Below are 16070 nucleotides of genomic sequence, written 5' to 3'. Positions count from 1 at the left end.
TTGCTGATTGCTTTGCTTCGAGAAACTGATCACTGCATGTCTTTCACCCCACTTTCATTTTTACTGCAATTACTCTCCTGTTTCTCTGTCGCTGAATACTACACAAATACTACACTACCTGAATACTACAATGTATATTTTGTATTTTACCATTCTTTCTCGTTTCCTTCAGTATTTACATTAATACTTATAACGTCCTTTCATCTCAATATGACTTGCCTTCTTACTCCTCCACTCATCCATTATACTTAATTGATTTTCTTGTTCTAATAAATTAAACATACTTTTTATTTTTTCCCATTCCTTATTTATTTACCAACATTATTTCCAACTTCTTTCCCTTGTTCTGATTAATACGCGCCTTTCCTCGCTTCTAATCACCACTTTCTCAATCTTTTTTTTCCTTGCAGCGATCAATCGTCAAGCACAAGGAGTAGGCGCAGCGGGGGAGAGAATAGCAACACGGCAGCTGCTGGGAGAGGCATGACTAACACTCGCCTTTTACTTTCCTGTCACATACCCTGGAACACTGGCACCCCGCTGCTCACACCGCCTCTGCCTTTTTGGGCCATGTGTGTGTGTGTGTGTGTGTGTGTGTTGTTTTGCCTTACCAGCACTTTGCCACCCGGTCCCTGGCTCTTGAGAGTGACGCCGAGCCATTGTCCGTCTTTGATCTCGTCCTCAGCTGGCTCCGAGAGTTCGTTGTTGATATCTGCAAAGGGGGAGGCAGGTTAGCTGAGGCGGTGGTGGTGGTGGTGGTGGCGGGGATGGCGGAGGTAGTGTTGGGGAAGCACGTCACAGCCCCGCCGAACAACCTTCTTAACGAGGTGCTTAGACACTTGTTATGCTGTTTTGTGAAGTATTTATGAAGCAAAGTATGAAGCTTCAACATAATTAGAACAGTGATCTGACAACTGAGGGACTTGACAAGCACATGTGAAGCTTTTTGTTGTTGTCTTTCCTTCCTCTATCCAAGTTGTGTCTCTTGACAACTTTTGTGATCATAAGTTTTCTCTCAGTCGAGACATTGACGTTAGCAAAGCAAAAACAACAAGAACAACAAGTACATTAATAGAAAACAAATAACATTATACACACACAAACACACAAGTTCTGGTTATTATTGAAACTCTATGTACAAGAAACACAAACTCAAACTCAGAACAAAACAAAACACACATACCGACTGTGGTGAATCAACTGAAAATGAATAAGGAAAAAAAAAAAAAAAAACTCCATAAGAACGGCAACCATGAAAAAAACTTAATATCTACAACTTATCATCTAATTTTGGAGGTGCAGCAGAGGCCAAGATTGCACTGACTACTGATGCAAGTAAAAAGAATAAACAAAGACAATCTTCACATTGCTATGCAACAAGACAGGCAGCATTCAGGGAGGCGAGGCCGCCACCTGCGCCAGGCCAAAGCACGCCAGAGGCCGATCCGGAGGTGTGTGGGGGAGGGAGACAAGCAGAGCGGAAGGGTAATGTTTAGGCGCGAATCTGATGACTCTCCGACGTGGCACTTGCTCGTAAGGACTCGCGTCCCGTGTCTCGTTTGGTGAAAGAACCATTAAACTTGCAGACGCGGCGGTAAGTTAGCGCGGAGCCACGAGGCGCGTCTGGTGAAGTGACGTGATCATTTACCTTCCTGACGAGGGTGTAACTCTTGGCTACAAGTGCAATTTACTTCTCCGTTAAGGCCAAGATAATGTGATACCTTCTAAGGCGGCGAGGAGACAAGCGCCACCCTCCAGCAGAACCGTAAGGTGGAATCGTGCACGGACTAATGACTAAATCTCCCGCCAGGAAATTGTTACTTTTACGTAAACAATCACGTGAACTATTTAACAGTTTTAAGAGCATAGATTTATATTCAAACAAGGTTCTTTACACGGATGACGGTCAAAATCAAAGTCACAATGCGCATAATAAAACTAATAAATAAGCGACGGTTGAGCCAGAGAGAGAGAGAGAGAGAGAGAGAGAGAGAGAGAGAGAGAGAGAGAGAGAGAGAGAGAGAGAGAGATGGATGTCACATCTTGAGGCGGAGCTGTCATCAGATCCAACGCCTTGCCCTTGCCGCTACTCATGCAGTGCCGCCAAGACACACTGAAAGGCGCGTCCATCCGTGGGGTTCCTCGCAGTGCTTACCAACGCCACTGCGCGAAGACTGAGACTGTGAACCGTATCCTGAAACACCTCTGCGCCGCATTCAAAAGGCTCTAATTGAAATGACACGGGCTTTTAAGGGATTCTTATGTTTCTTGTAATAGATTAACGAGATTTTTTTTTGTTCATTGTTAACAGGAGAATCACTCTTAAGAACCCGGCTAATCATCTCTGTGGCCTTAGGAAACACTTGTGGCGAGAGCAAAGTTTCTGAATACCGACCTGACTGTGTTTGCCAATCAAGGGGAGTGTAAAGACAAACAAAAAAACAGTCATCGAATGCGTCACGATATTCCAAAGGTGACGGGACGCATTATAGACCTCAGGAACCCTTGACTTGGCGCCGGGAAATTACAGACAAAATAAGAGCAACACAGGAAACTTAAGAACCTTTGAGTCAGATTCTTAGGAAGAAGATGGAAAGAAATATAAATAAAAGATCGTCCCTGGTTCGCCGTAAAGTAAAATAAATTAAAAGTGGGTAGTCAACTTATCACAAAATGTCGAGATTATGACGGAAGCTAAAAAAAAAAAAAAAAAAGAAAAGAAAAAAAAAGAAAAAAAAAAGAAAAACGTATAGACAAGACAAGAATGAGGGAGAAATAACAAGACTATCGCAAGCAAAAGATGGTTTACTGATTCACTGGTGTCACATTTTCTTTTAATAGAGCATAAGAATTTAAAGAAAGATACGATAAAAAGCTAACTAAATTACTGATAAAAAAAATACATATTAGTTAGTTATCACTGAAGTCTGACAATAAAGGCGCAATTCTAGGCTTCAGTTATTTATCGCCTTGAGTATACGAGGCTCAATTATGCCTTCAGATTATGATGGCGGTGGACTGGACGCGAGGAAGAGCGATCGTGCGGCTCTTTCGTTTTGTTTTTCTCGTCTCTCCTTCATGCGAAAAAGAACAAAAATACTTATATTTGTCGTAGAGATTGCAGCTAAGTTCCATACAGAGAAAAATAGTCATTGTTGTCTCTTATTTTTCAAGCTAATAAAAAAAATTATACAAATAATTAGAGAAACCTGAAACAGATAATCGGTTTCATTTACTTCCTTGCGACAGAAAGCAAAACGCTATTGTGAACGACAGACTGATGCTGAGAATTTAAACACCTTATAAATTTTCAGAGGAAGTGACACCAGTTACCGAGAACTAAACTGCTACGTGCAAAGAGTTTAAAAAATAATGATATTATGAAATAAAACACGTGATAAGTTTTCAGAACGAGTGACACCAGTTATGGAGAACTTACTATCACGTACAGGCAAATAATTTAAAGTTATGGCATTGCTCGGGGCAAGTTACTCAGCGGCGGTTGAAACAGCTGAGGCGAGGCGAGTTACGCGTAAATAAGCAGGCGCGCGAAAATCTTGTGCTTCCCTGGAAAAAGAAAGGAGCCAAGAGGTCATATCCAGTGGTCCATTCCAGAGTGCGAGGGATAAAAAAGCACAAGACAAACACGCCATCACAGACACACACACAGAACACCACAAGCGACAAACGTGTCATAAAAAAAGGAACTTTCAACCATGCGCATGTCCTCAAAAATGCAACCAAAAATGTATAAATATATAAACAAAGGTATAAAAAATAATATTTAGAACAAACCTTGACCTGTCAAAAGCCACATAGACAAATAAGTAAATAAATAAATGAATAAATAGATAAATAAACCAATAAAAGAGAAAGTGGGAGGGAGGGAGGAGGGAACCTAAAAAAAAAAAAAAGGAATTAGACAAAGAAAAATATATAAAAAAAGGCATATATTTTCCAACGACCTATTTTGGAGCGATGCAACTGAAAATTGAAAATAAAAAAAGGTTCGTAAATAAAGAAAAAAATCACGAGGGAGAAAAAAATAAAAACCAGAGTGAAATAAAACCAGTCTCGTAGGAAATATATAAAAAAGGACAGAATGTGAAGAGGGAGTAACGTGTAAGGTGAGGTAGACAAAACAATAACAATGAAGCGTAGGTTTGACTAGAGAGAGAAGGGAGGGTAAAGAGAGAGGGAAGAAGAGAAGGTCGGGGAGGGAGGGGACGATGTGGGAGAGAAAAAAAGGAAGGGAGAAGAGGCAAATAGGTAAAGAGAGGTGAGAGACAGAGCATTGAAGGTGTTAGTGGGTGAGAGAAAGGCGGTGGGTGAGGGGGAAGTAGTAAGCTAAAACGGAGGAAGACGGAAAAAGGGAAAATTAAAACAAAATATACGTAAGGGAGGGAGGGAGGGATGGAGGGAGGGAGGGAAAATTTTTGAGGGGAAAAAAGTAAAATATATATATAAATTAACAAGCAAATCATGCACGAATTTGGTTTTCTTCATTCCAAGTGGCAAGCAAAAGGCGGACATGCAGGCAACCACATGCATCATCATCATCAACAGCATCATCATCATCATCTTCATCTTCACTATCATCATCATCATCATCAAGACACAGCAGACTCGTTTAGTTAAGAAATCAATCTTCAAACGTCAACTCACTCACGCACACACTAACGCACGCACGCACGCACGAAGGTTAAAGAGATAAAATAATATTAATGGTGGTATTAATGGTAACAATGGAGCAAAGAAAACGAGGGGCGTGACGAAGGGCGTGGCGGAGGGCGTGGCGGAGGGGAATGGGGCGGGTGCACTTTCCCGCCATGTTTATGTTCTTGATCTTCTCTGTCACTTCATGTTCTTGTTCTTGATCTTCGCTCTCACTGGGACGAGAACAACTAGGGAGCCACTTACTATTACATTGTTAACTTGTAAGTACGTTTTTTTTTTTTTTCGTAATTTCAAAGCTAGATTTTTTTGCTTTAAGTGATTTAATTTCCTTATATATCTTCCATTTGTCTTAGTTTTTTTTCGGTATTTTTATCATTTATCTCATCTTTTCTTTTTGCTCATCTTTCATTGCTATTATATTTAACGACGTCCTCTGTCTTTCTCTATTTCTTTTCTTTTTATGAATGAGAACGAGACAAGGATGAAACTAAAAGAAATTAAACGTATTATAAAAAATCTAAATAAACAAAACAAAAAACAAAAACGCATCAAAATAAGATCAAATAAATAAATAAACATACTCATTTCTTTTCTTCATTTCAAGTCACACTACCGTCACATCCCACAATCGCAAATAAATAAATAAATAAAATAATATAAAAATAAATAAATAAGAAAAAGAAAAAATCAAAACACTCCACTTTCATCTCTTATCAGAAAGAGAGATTCCAATTGTTACAGATTCCAATGCCTTCAGTCCCTTCTCGTACACCAGCAGCAGAGCGGGGGAAGGACCATCGCATCACGCCTCGATCCTCTTTATAAGGTCGTGGATTCCATTACTCTATACTCTCGATGCTCACACGTTTCATATTTTTCTTTCCAGCAGTGCACAGGAGTTTCAGAACCTTCATTTTTCTCCTTGTCATTACCTTAGATGCTCGCATGTTTATTTATTTATTCAATTTTTTTTACTAGCTTATATGAGTTTGGGATCATTGTTTGGAATCTTTTATTTTTTTAACCTTTAAGAGAAGCGAATCGTCTTTATTTCTTCCAGTGGTATAGATGTGATAGTTGAGTTTATATTTTTTAAAGTTCTTAAGTTCTTACGGTGAAATTTGACTGGGATGTGACATATCTTGTAGCTTGAAGTGGGAATAACAACAACGTAATAGCGAATACTCTAGTAATAATGTCATTTATCGCATCTGCTTTAATTACCGCCATTTATTCACAATCACTATTTTAAATTACGCTCTGAACATTCTCATTCCGTACCGCATTAGGAAGAAAAATGAAAAATAAAGACGAAAAAATAAATACTACTTTTCCGAGTCTGAGATATGAGTGGTGAACGTTGGTTTAATCTCTGTACCTTATGCAAAACCTGACCTTTAAATTACTCTCCGAACACCTGATTTCACACCGCATTAGGGAGGGTAATGGAGAAAAAGGACGAGAGCTACTTTTTTACTTTTCTTTTTCTCCTGAGTCTGAGGTGTGACAGGTGAGCGCCCGAAGCTTTGAGCCGCGAGTTGTGTCTGACCTTGCGAGGACCAGGCTAGTCCGGGGGCGGCGGCGGTGGCGGTTGTGATGGAGGTGGTGGTGATGGTGGTAGTGGTGGTAGTGGTAGTGGTGGTGGTGGTGATGGTGTCTAGTGTATGACGGTGTGTATGTGAATGTGTGTGGAGCTTGTGATGACTCTCATACACACACACACACACACACACACACACACACACACACACACACACACCGTCTCACCACAACACTACCAGGACAACACAACAACAAAGTCACCTCCGCACACCACACGCTCACCAAACGCTCACGGCGACGCACACCACACCCACAGCAACACAAAACCCTCTGCAACACATCAAAACATGCGAGGTGCGACGCCCCCAGGGAATAAACCACATGGGGAACGAAGGTGGTGGTGGCGGTGCATTGCGGGGGCAGCGGCGGCGGCGGCTGCGGCGGTGGTGGTGGTGGTGGTGGTGAAGGGCTGTAGGCGTTAGTGAAGGCAAGGCAATTTTGAACTTCCACTGGTTAGGCAATTCAAATGATGCTTGTAAGAGGTTATTCAATCCAGGTAGTGGCCACATGCCAGACGCGGAGCCTGGCCATGGGAGGGGTGGGGCGCGGCGGTGGTGGTGGTAGTGGTGGTGGTGGTGGTGGAGGTGTGGTGGTGGTGGTGGTAGTGGTGAAGGGTGAAGGTTGTTAAACTTACTGTCAAAGTTGTAGAGCCTTTTTTCCGGATCTGTAAGAAGTAAGCAACACACATCACGTAAGACAAACATATCTCTGCTGTGTGGAAAATTAAAGTTCTTGTTTAAACATCTAGTACAGTGAGGAGAGAGAGGCGACGTGAGGTGATAAGGGGGCATGTGTCTCAGGGAGGAGGAGGAGAAGGAGGAGGAGGAGGAGGAGGAGGAGGAGGAGGAGGAGGAGGAGGAGGAGGAGGAGGAGGAGGAAGAGGAGGAGGGATGGGGAGGCAAAGGAGAAGGAGGATAGAAAACTTAAGTGCGTACATTCATTAACCAATCCGTCACACACACACAGGAGGAGGAGGAGGAGGAGGAGGAGGAGGAGGAGGAGGAGGAGGAGGAGGAGGAGGACATTCAGCCACGTGTCCTCGCCCCCTCGCACATTAATTCACCGTCAGGATCACTGCACCTCCTCCACCTTAATTAGAGTGTGACACGGGAGCCTCAGGGGGTGTTGGGAGGAGTGGATGGCCTGCCTGAGGGGGAAGAGGGTGAAGGGAGGAGAGGTAATGGGGGTGGAATGTGAGGAGGAGAGGGTACAGAGGGGTTGACAAGGTAAATGTAAGTTAGGAGGAAGGTAGTAATGAGAGATAAAGGAGGAGGAATACAAAGGAATACAAAGGATAGCCAAACAAGAGGAGCAGGAGGAGGAGGAGTACAACGACAAGGGCGAGAAAGAGAAGGGAGAAAATAATGAAAAGGAAGAGGAGGAGGAGGAGGATGAAGAGAAGGAAGAAGAGGAAGAGGAGAAGGAAGAGGATGAAGATGAGGATAAGGATAAGGAGGAGGAGGAGGAGGAGGAGGAGGAGGAGGAGGAGGAGGAGGAGGAAACCACTCCAGACCCTTAGACACAACCTCTTCTTACCATATCACGTCGAGAGAAAGACAGGAAGGAAGGAAGGAAGAGAAAAATCTATATGTAAAAAAATGAAATCATGGGAAAAAATCAAGCACGAATGTTTAAAAAAACTTAGGTTAATTTTTGAAAACAGCCTATAAAAAGAGAGGGAAAGAAAAGCAGAGAAATGAAAGTAGTAAGTGTAATCTTGTAAAAAAATGAGATAAGAGAAAAAACAATAATTAATTTCTTTGACTTTTTTCTCTTTTGTACAGATGAACCTTGGTTACATTGGTCTACAGAGGAGGAAGGAAGAGTATGGGAGTCACAACACGTAATAGGTGCTAAGGTGGAGGAGGGAGGGAAGGAAGGAAGGAAAGAAGAAGGAAAGTAATGGGTTTGGATCGTCTGAAAATTAAGGTCCGGTTGGGCAGTATTTCTTCATTATCATCGTCGTCATCATTATATTTTTCATTCCAAGGCAATACTTTTCATTTCCATTATTATTATTATCATCATCATCACTGTATTCTTCGTCATTCCAAGGCAAAACTAGTCTATTGTTATCATCATTATTTTCTGTAATTTACATCATCGCCATCAAACACTCTCTCTCTCTCTCTCTCTCTCTCTCTCTCTCTCTCTCTCTCTCTCTCTCTCTCTCTCTCTCTCTCTCTCTCTCTCTCTCTCTCAGTTCTTATCAAGCTTTAAAAATCACACCCTTCCACTCCAGCTTGTCAAGTGTAGCCGAGATCAGAAGCAGAAATGTTAAGAGGATACGAAACATTAAAGAAAAAGTGGCGAGGAGTCCGCTTAATTATTCCCCCACACGTCACAATGTCATTATGGAATCTTCACACAGCCGCTAAACCTTCCCTCACACAATGACGCTTATTCCCCGCCAACGCACCTCAACTTTTCATCCCAAGAAGGAGGTCGTATTCTGAAACACTTCTGCACCACAACTCCTACACTCTGAAAAGGACCCTAGTTGAAGTGACACCGATTTCCAAGAGTGTTGATACGGTTCTAGTGACAAATTAACATGATTTTTATATTATCAAGACCTTCAGTACCATGACGTGTTTTCATATTCATTCGTGTTACTTCTTGGTGATTTTATACAACTTCAGAAACTTATGTGGGTTTTAGAATAGTGAAAACTCTGGCTATTAATCTTCTGACCGCCATAGACCCTTCCCAGTGTAAGAAATATTGTTTAATCATGATAAAAATGTGTCCCAGTACTGAAGGGGTTGACAAGAAACACGGTCAACGAGAACCCAGCAGATCACTTCTTTCACTTGAAATTCTAATCACAAAAAGGTCTATATTATAATTAAGGATTATAATTGTTGTTCCTCCTCTTTTTTTTATTACTATTACTATTATTATGAAGTTTCCTTGCAATTCCTTTTATAAGTCAGTCAGAAGTTTGAATTTGCTGATTTTTACTTGATTATTCGTTGTAAATAGTTTAAAATGTTAAGTGTCTTCAAGTGTACTTAGTGAATATCTAAGTGTCTGACTAAGAAGAGGATGAAGGAGCGAATGATTAATAAATTTGTTACGTTTTTTTATTTATTTATCCATTTGTGTGTACGTTTGTGTGTTTCCTTTTTCAATTCGTGTGTTGTTGAGTTATACAATTAGTCATGTTACTCGAGAGCTTATTTTTTTTATCTACTTTTTTTCTATTATCTTTTATTTATGTATTTGACTAAGAAGAGACTGAAGGAAGAAAGACTGATTAATAGATTTGTTACGCTTTTACTTAGCATTTATCTATTTATTTATTTATCTTCTTATATCTATAGGCAGTAAACAATGATTAGAATAGTAGTGATTTCTTACTTATCGGAATATATTGATCTATTTATATGTGACAAGACAATGATTTTAATTCTCGTGACGTTCTTACTCATCACCTACTTATTTATCCTTACAGAATGGTGTGTACGTGACTTTTCTTTTCCTATACAGTAATTAGAGGACTTGACGCGTGAGTTAATTTATATTTCCCCTGGGCATTAATTATTTCCATGCCCCGGAGTGAGATTATACAGACCTCGGTGTTTATTCAGTCATTAGTCTTCTTTTTACATGGTTTTATTTCACTGTATGTTTTCTTGTTGGTTATTTTCTTATTATTGTTCTTGTTTTATGTGATTCGTTGTGTTCGTGAAGTTATCTTTTTTTTTTTTTTCACTTTACTTCATATTCAATTTTTTCTTTAGTTTATTTGTTGTTCTTTTGGGTTTGGGTTTTCTTTACCTTATTATTTCATTATTCATTTCGTTATCATTTTCTTTTCTTTTCTATTATTTCATTTACCGTCCATACTTTAATACACTTCTCCTTTATTCATCATTACTCTAGCGTTTATCCTCTATTAACAGTTATCAGATTCTATAATTCTCATTTCGTTAACTTGCAATGTAGTTTTCAATCTATTCATTCCATTTCACTGTCCATCCTTATAAGTTATTTACTCATTCTAACTTCATATCAACATTTATTTACTTCTCATTATTCTTTTTTGCGATACTCCTCATTTTACCAAGTTCTAATTTTCTTTGCTATTATTCTATTTCATTATTCGTAACCTAAGTTAGTCTCCTGTTACACTAATCACTTCGACCTTTATCTTGTGTTGTCAGTGTGAGGGTACGATAATAGCCCCGGACCTTGAATATCAGACGAGAACCATGGCGGGGAGAGGAGGGAGAGCAGCAAAGGTCGCCAGGAAGGGCAAGTCAGGAGGTGGAGGGCGTCAGTTGAGTAGTGGCGGTGGTGGTGGTGGTGGCGGTGGTGGCGGTCGCGGCGGCGAGGGTGGCGGCAGTAGTCGGGCAGCGGCGAATAGTCAGGAGCCGCCGCCACCACCCAGAGCACAGCCGCGCCAGGCCAGCCAACCAGCCAGCCACTTAGGGTCAACATTTATACAGCGGCATGCAAGTCGTGATGTACAGTGAGGTGCCCCGAGGCTGTGTGTGCCCCGGGGCGGTCAGGGGTAGGAGGGAGAGACCCGGGAGAGACTGACAGAGGGAGGGAGAGTAGCTGCAAGGGACCAGAGTCAATTCCCTGGCCGTGTTACAGTGAATTCAGTCCGCCTCACGTCTCACGAGCACACAGCGAACACACAACACCTGCTGAGTCTCACCTTGCATCACCTGTCATTACGTCACGCACTCTAGCGGGTCACGCGGGTACCGATCCTCAACACTCACTCCCTGAAATACGTCCCCAGGCCTCCAGTCACCCAATCCCCGCCTTTAGGGAACGCGTGGAGGGGACGAGAGGACGTGGAGGGGACGCAGGAACCTGACGTCATCATCCCGTTTTTTACATGAGCGTCACTCCTCAAGTACTCATGCCACTTCCTACAGTACAGCACTCCTTCCTACAGTACAACCCAGCGGTGCTCAACACAAGTGCTGCGTCGCTCTACCTTCTACAGGGAGTCTACAGTACTGAGGCGGCAGGGTAGGGTGTGTGTATGTATAACTGTGTATAGGCTAAGGGTAACTACATAATACATCTACAGTAAACCTTAAACCCGACCTAGGCAGAGCAGCTACAGGGATGCTACTATGTATACGTGGTGGTCTATGTACATATACAGTTCCTGCCTTATGCCTGCCTGGATACATAAAAAAAAAGAGTTAAAAAAAGACTTCATTTCGAGGACTGACGGATGGAAGGGAAGATAAATGGCTATAATAAATGGACTTGTCGATCTGAGACACGACACGATTCCTATGGAGATAACGAGCCTGGAGAGAGAGAGAGAGAGAGAGAGAGAGAGAGAGAGAGAGAGAGAGAGAGAGAGAGAGAGAGAGAGAGAGAGAGAGAGAGAGAGAGAGAGCATGAATGATAACGCACCTGACACTCCTACCACGAGAGAGAGAGAGAGAGAGAGAGAGAGAGAGAGAGAGAGAGAGAGAGAGAGAGAGATCACTGAACATGCAACTACATCTCCAGGTCGTTAGTGGAGGAGAATAACAATGAGAAACTTACCCACATGTCCTCACTCAGCTGTCTGTTTCACCTCTCACTCACTCACTCGCTCTCTCTACAACACCTGCGCAACACCGAACACTCAGCATCACAGCATCGCAACACCCATGCATTGCAACAGAACTAAACACTGACAGAAGGGGATGAAGGTGAAATTAACAGGTTTCTTGATGTAATACTCAAACTTAGCATCGAATTCCTTTGTACGAAGATGTTACAATCCTTTTTTTTTCTTTTTTGCCCACCAGGTGTTTGTTTTCTTAATTAATCACTAGTACCTGGTTCTTTGAGTTAATGATTACGTACCTGTGGCTACCTGTGTTCTTAATTGTATCGTTTCAATAGCCAATAACGTTACTTGTGATTATTGTCGCTTTAATTATGGCTATCCGTATAATTTATGTTTTTTTCTACCCGCACCTTGTAGTTACCTGTGCCTTTTACCTGCATATAGTTCCTATTTTAATTGATTCCTACCTGCGCTACTCATATTTTCTTTACTGTACCTTCTAATCACATGTACTTTTACCTGTATTGTGTCTTTTAATTAGCCCCTACCTGTGTTGTGTTTACTTTACCGTATATGCTAATTCCTGTAGTTTTTCCTCTCTCTCTCTCTCTCTCTCTCTCTCTCTCTCTCTCTCTCTACGTGCTAATGGCAACTTACACTTAAGCTCAAGATACTACAGGTGATAAAAAGTTCATTAGTCTACCTGCCGGAATCCAGTCTGCCTTATACTTCCATCTGCCCATCAACTAAGAATATAATAACTTCTACTACTTCTGCCATCAATGTTTCAAAAGTACAAGCTGAAATACGCCATACTTTAGTTAATCGCACTTGAATCCACTCACTGTCACGTCATTTATACGTCATCCACTCCATAACACGTCATATTTGAGTTATCCACATTTCAATCGCCTCATCCACACATCCACATGTCACATACTCAGGAACACGTCATATTTTAGTCGTCCATACCTGAATCCACGTATTAGCAAATCCATACCGTCATCCACACGTCATATTTTTAGTCATCCACATCTAATACACATCCACTCACATCATTCACACGTCATCTTTCTCAGTGCGTCACAACCTCGTCCGCGCATCACCTGCAGGTAACTAAAACTAACAATAAAATCAATTAAGTCAGTCCACAGGTGAAACTTCCCCCTTGCATAAAAGATACGAGTCCTTTCAACCAGTTTTCTGAAACGCTTCGCTCTCTCACCACGACTGTTTCCAAAGGCCATAGAAGTAATCAGCCGGGCTCTCAAGAGTGTTTCTCCATTAAAAAAATTACCGAAACACTATTAATCTATCACCAATGCAGTAAATAAACACCTTTGAGAACCCGTGTAACTTCTAGAGCCTTTGGAAAGTAGTGGTGAGGCGTAGAAGTGTCACAGAATACATCCCCTTTAGAAAGACGAGAAGTGTCCTGCCTATCCTTCCCTGACTCCGATTCCTGCACCGTCCGTAGCCTTGTAGCGTCCATCAGTGAGTGCTAAGGGCGTCTCAGTTCATAAGGGCTTCGCGAATCAAGAATGCAGTCGGGTCGGTGAGTGGTGGGTGGTGGGTCGTGGTGGTGATGGTGGTGGTGGTGGTGACTCACCCCTATAGCCGTCGGTGTGGACTTGCAAGCAGTCTGTGGTGTTGGTGGTGAGGGGACATTTCCACAGCGCCCCTGACCTGTCTGTCCCAGGTTGGAGGTTGTGGTCCTTCGGCGCCCCCACCAAGATCCTGCGGGAGATGAGTGAGTGAGTGAGTGAGTGAGTGGATGAGCAGTGAGTGATTGAGTGATCGAGTGAGTGAGTGAGTGAGTGAGTGGATGAGTGAGTGAATGAATAAATGAATGAATGAATGAATGAGTGAGTGAGTGAGTGAGTGAGTGAGTGAGTGAGTGAGTGAAAAAATGTAACAGTAAGGAAGGTTACAAACAAAACAAACAAAACAATATATATTCAAAAAGTCAAACATCAATCTCATATAAACACCAGAGAGAGAGAGAGAGAGAGAGAGAGAGAGAGAGAGAGAGAGAGAGAGAGAGAGAGAGAGAGAGAGAGACGCATTAAAACCAGATCATAAAACCCCCAAACCATTATCAGGGCAATAATAAAAGAGGAACATCAAACTATCGTCCTTTTAGGCTTAAACATTCCATAATTTATCAACCTTCCCTCACTGACCTTCCCTTCCCTAACCTAACCCAAAGCTCCCCCACTCACACACACACACACACACACACAAAAAAAAAAAAAAAGGGAAAAAAATCTATATTCAATTCCTCCTCCACAAATTCATTACTAAGCTTGTTCACTATAACTCAGGAACACCCCCACACCCCCGTCTGTCCCTCTTCCTTCCCACCAAAGAGTGTAAGGCACATCAGGAGTATTTCACGATAATATTTCACCTTAATTGCCTCTACCGTATTTTGTCGCTAGTGTATGTGTGTATGTGTGTGTGTGTGGTTCCCTCACTAACAAAAAAGAGGGAAAAAATCTATATTCAGTCCCTACCCCACAAAATCGTTACTGTAACAAATCACGCGTGACTGAAGGAATGACAGTACGTGCTAACACTAAACACTCGTCATTTTTCTTAACCTCTTCAGTACCAGGACGTATTTTTCTATTTATTCTGGTTACTATTTGGTGTTTTTATAAAGCTTCAGAAACACAAGTTGGGATTAAAATATCAGAGACTCTGGCCATTAATCTTCTGGACCTCCATACAACCTTGCTAGTGTAAATAAAATCGTCTAATCACACCCAAAATTCGGATAAAAATGCCTCCTAGTACTGAAGGGGTTTAAATATACACATTTTTCAACGTTCTCTTCTGTCATAAGGTCTATTTTCAAACATTACAGGCATAGATAGACGTGTATTGAGTGAATCTGCTGTAGATGGTGTGCAAAAAGTATAAAACTCTGCCTTGAAATTCCCAGTAACTTCCTCTATGGCTGTTAAATCTCGCTTATGTGAGATGCTCGAACGCTTCACAATAGAGCAAAGAACGATATGTCAGATGTACTCGTCCATTTTTTCTTGCCTTCGTCTTGTCTCCGTCACTAACTCAGGCGTGGCAAGCGTTCTTCACTGTCAATTAGAGAGCAAAGCAGGTGTGGTTTAAGAATGGGCTGACTACCACGCCCTTATCCACGCCCACGTAAGACTCAAGGCCAAGGAGAAGAGAGGTCAGGCACGTATCCTCAAACTTTACTGTGCTTCACCTTCACTATTTCAAAAGGTTTTATTCAAATTTGCACGAGTTTTTTTTAAGGTGCTTTTACAATTTTAGAGGTAGAGTGACAAAATTTCTACATTATTAACTGGAGAAACACTCTTGAAAACCCCGCTAATCATTCCTGTGGCCTTTGAAAATAATCGTGGTGAGAGCTAAGCGTTTCTTAATACGGACCACAGTTTCAGGAATGCTACCAGGAAAAGATTAGCCTCACAAGCACTTCTATTCTCTTCATCGTTTCGTCTTCCCAAATTCATTACCCTTATCAAGAGGTGAAGTTACTGAGAATTTTCAAGGAAGTGTTTTTTTTCGTGATTCTAAACGTAGTTTTAACCTCTTCATTACTGGGAAACATTTTTACCATGAGTATTGTGTACGATTAGACCATTTTATTGACATATGAAGGGTTTATGGAGATCAGAAGAATAATGGTTAAAGTCTTCACTATTTTAAGCACCACATAAGTTTGTAAAAGTGTATAAAATCCCCAAATAGTAAGCAGAATGAATATGAAAACGTGTCCTGGTATTGAAGGGGTTAATACAGATTCTGCAACATTACTGACATAAAAACAAAAAGCGCCCATGAGAACGCGAGCAGTCTCATCTCCGTGGCCTCTGAAAACACTACTGATGAGAGAACCAAGCCTGAACACACGCCTCGGGGGGAATTCACATGGAGAGTGTTGCTTTTCTTTCAAAAACTCGTGGTCTGAGACTCATAAAATCAGCACAAGGACTCCCTAAATAACAAAGGATGAATATGTAACCTTGAATAACCTAAGTAGTATAAATGAATGAAAAAATAAGGAACAGATAAGGAACACATAAACTCAATAATGAATAGTGATAACTCTGAAGATCTTATGTAAAATAAATGAATGAATGATAATGAATGGATAAGGAACACTTGATGTAATATAATAATACATGATGAATGGAAAAAGAGAGTTCTTACGCAATCATTAACTATATAAAGATACAAGAGAAGAATGATAATGTAAAATGAA

At 41.4% G+C, this 16070-nt stretch overlaps 1 protein-coding gene across 3 annotated transcripts in view; it reads right to left on the bottom strand.

Annotated features, from left to right (window-relative positions):
• LOC123507129 (integrin alpha-PS1-like) overlaps window positions 1-16070 on the bottom strand; it is a 283961-nt gene that overhangs the window by 19594 nt on the left and 248297 nt on the right. For 2 of the 3 annotated variants that reach the window (XM_045259736.1, XM_045259737.1), the window contains exons 2-4: window positions 13425-13552; window positions 6914-6943; window positions 612-712 (exon numbers count right to left, since the gene is read on the bottom strand). In XM_045259736.1, coding sequence (XP_045115671.1) covers window positions 612-712; window positions 6914-6943; window positions 13425-13552 — 259 coding nt within the window. The remainder of the gene's footprint in view (window positions 1-611; window positions 713-6913; window positions 6944-13424; window positions 13553-16070) is intronic. The other variant, XM_045259738.1, reaches the window with a different exon arrangement.

Source organism: Portunus trituberculatus, chromosome 21 (genome assembly GCF_017591435.1).
Source record: "Portunus trituberculatus isolate SZX2019 chromosome 21, ASM1759143v1, whole genome shotgun sequence".
Taxonomy (NCBI): domain Eukaryota; kingdom Metazoa; phylum Arthropoda; class Malacostraca; order Decapoda; family Portunidae; genus Portunus; species Portunus trituberculatus.
The sequence above is the reverse complement of the archived record's forward strand: the minus strand, read 5'-3'. Positions and strand labels throughout refer to the sequence as shown.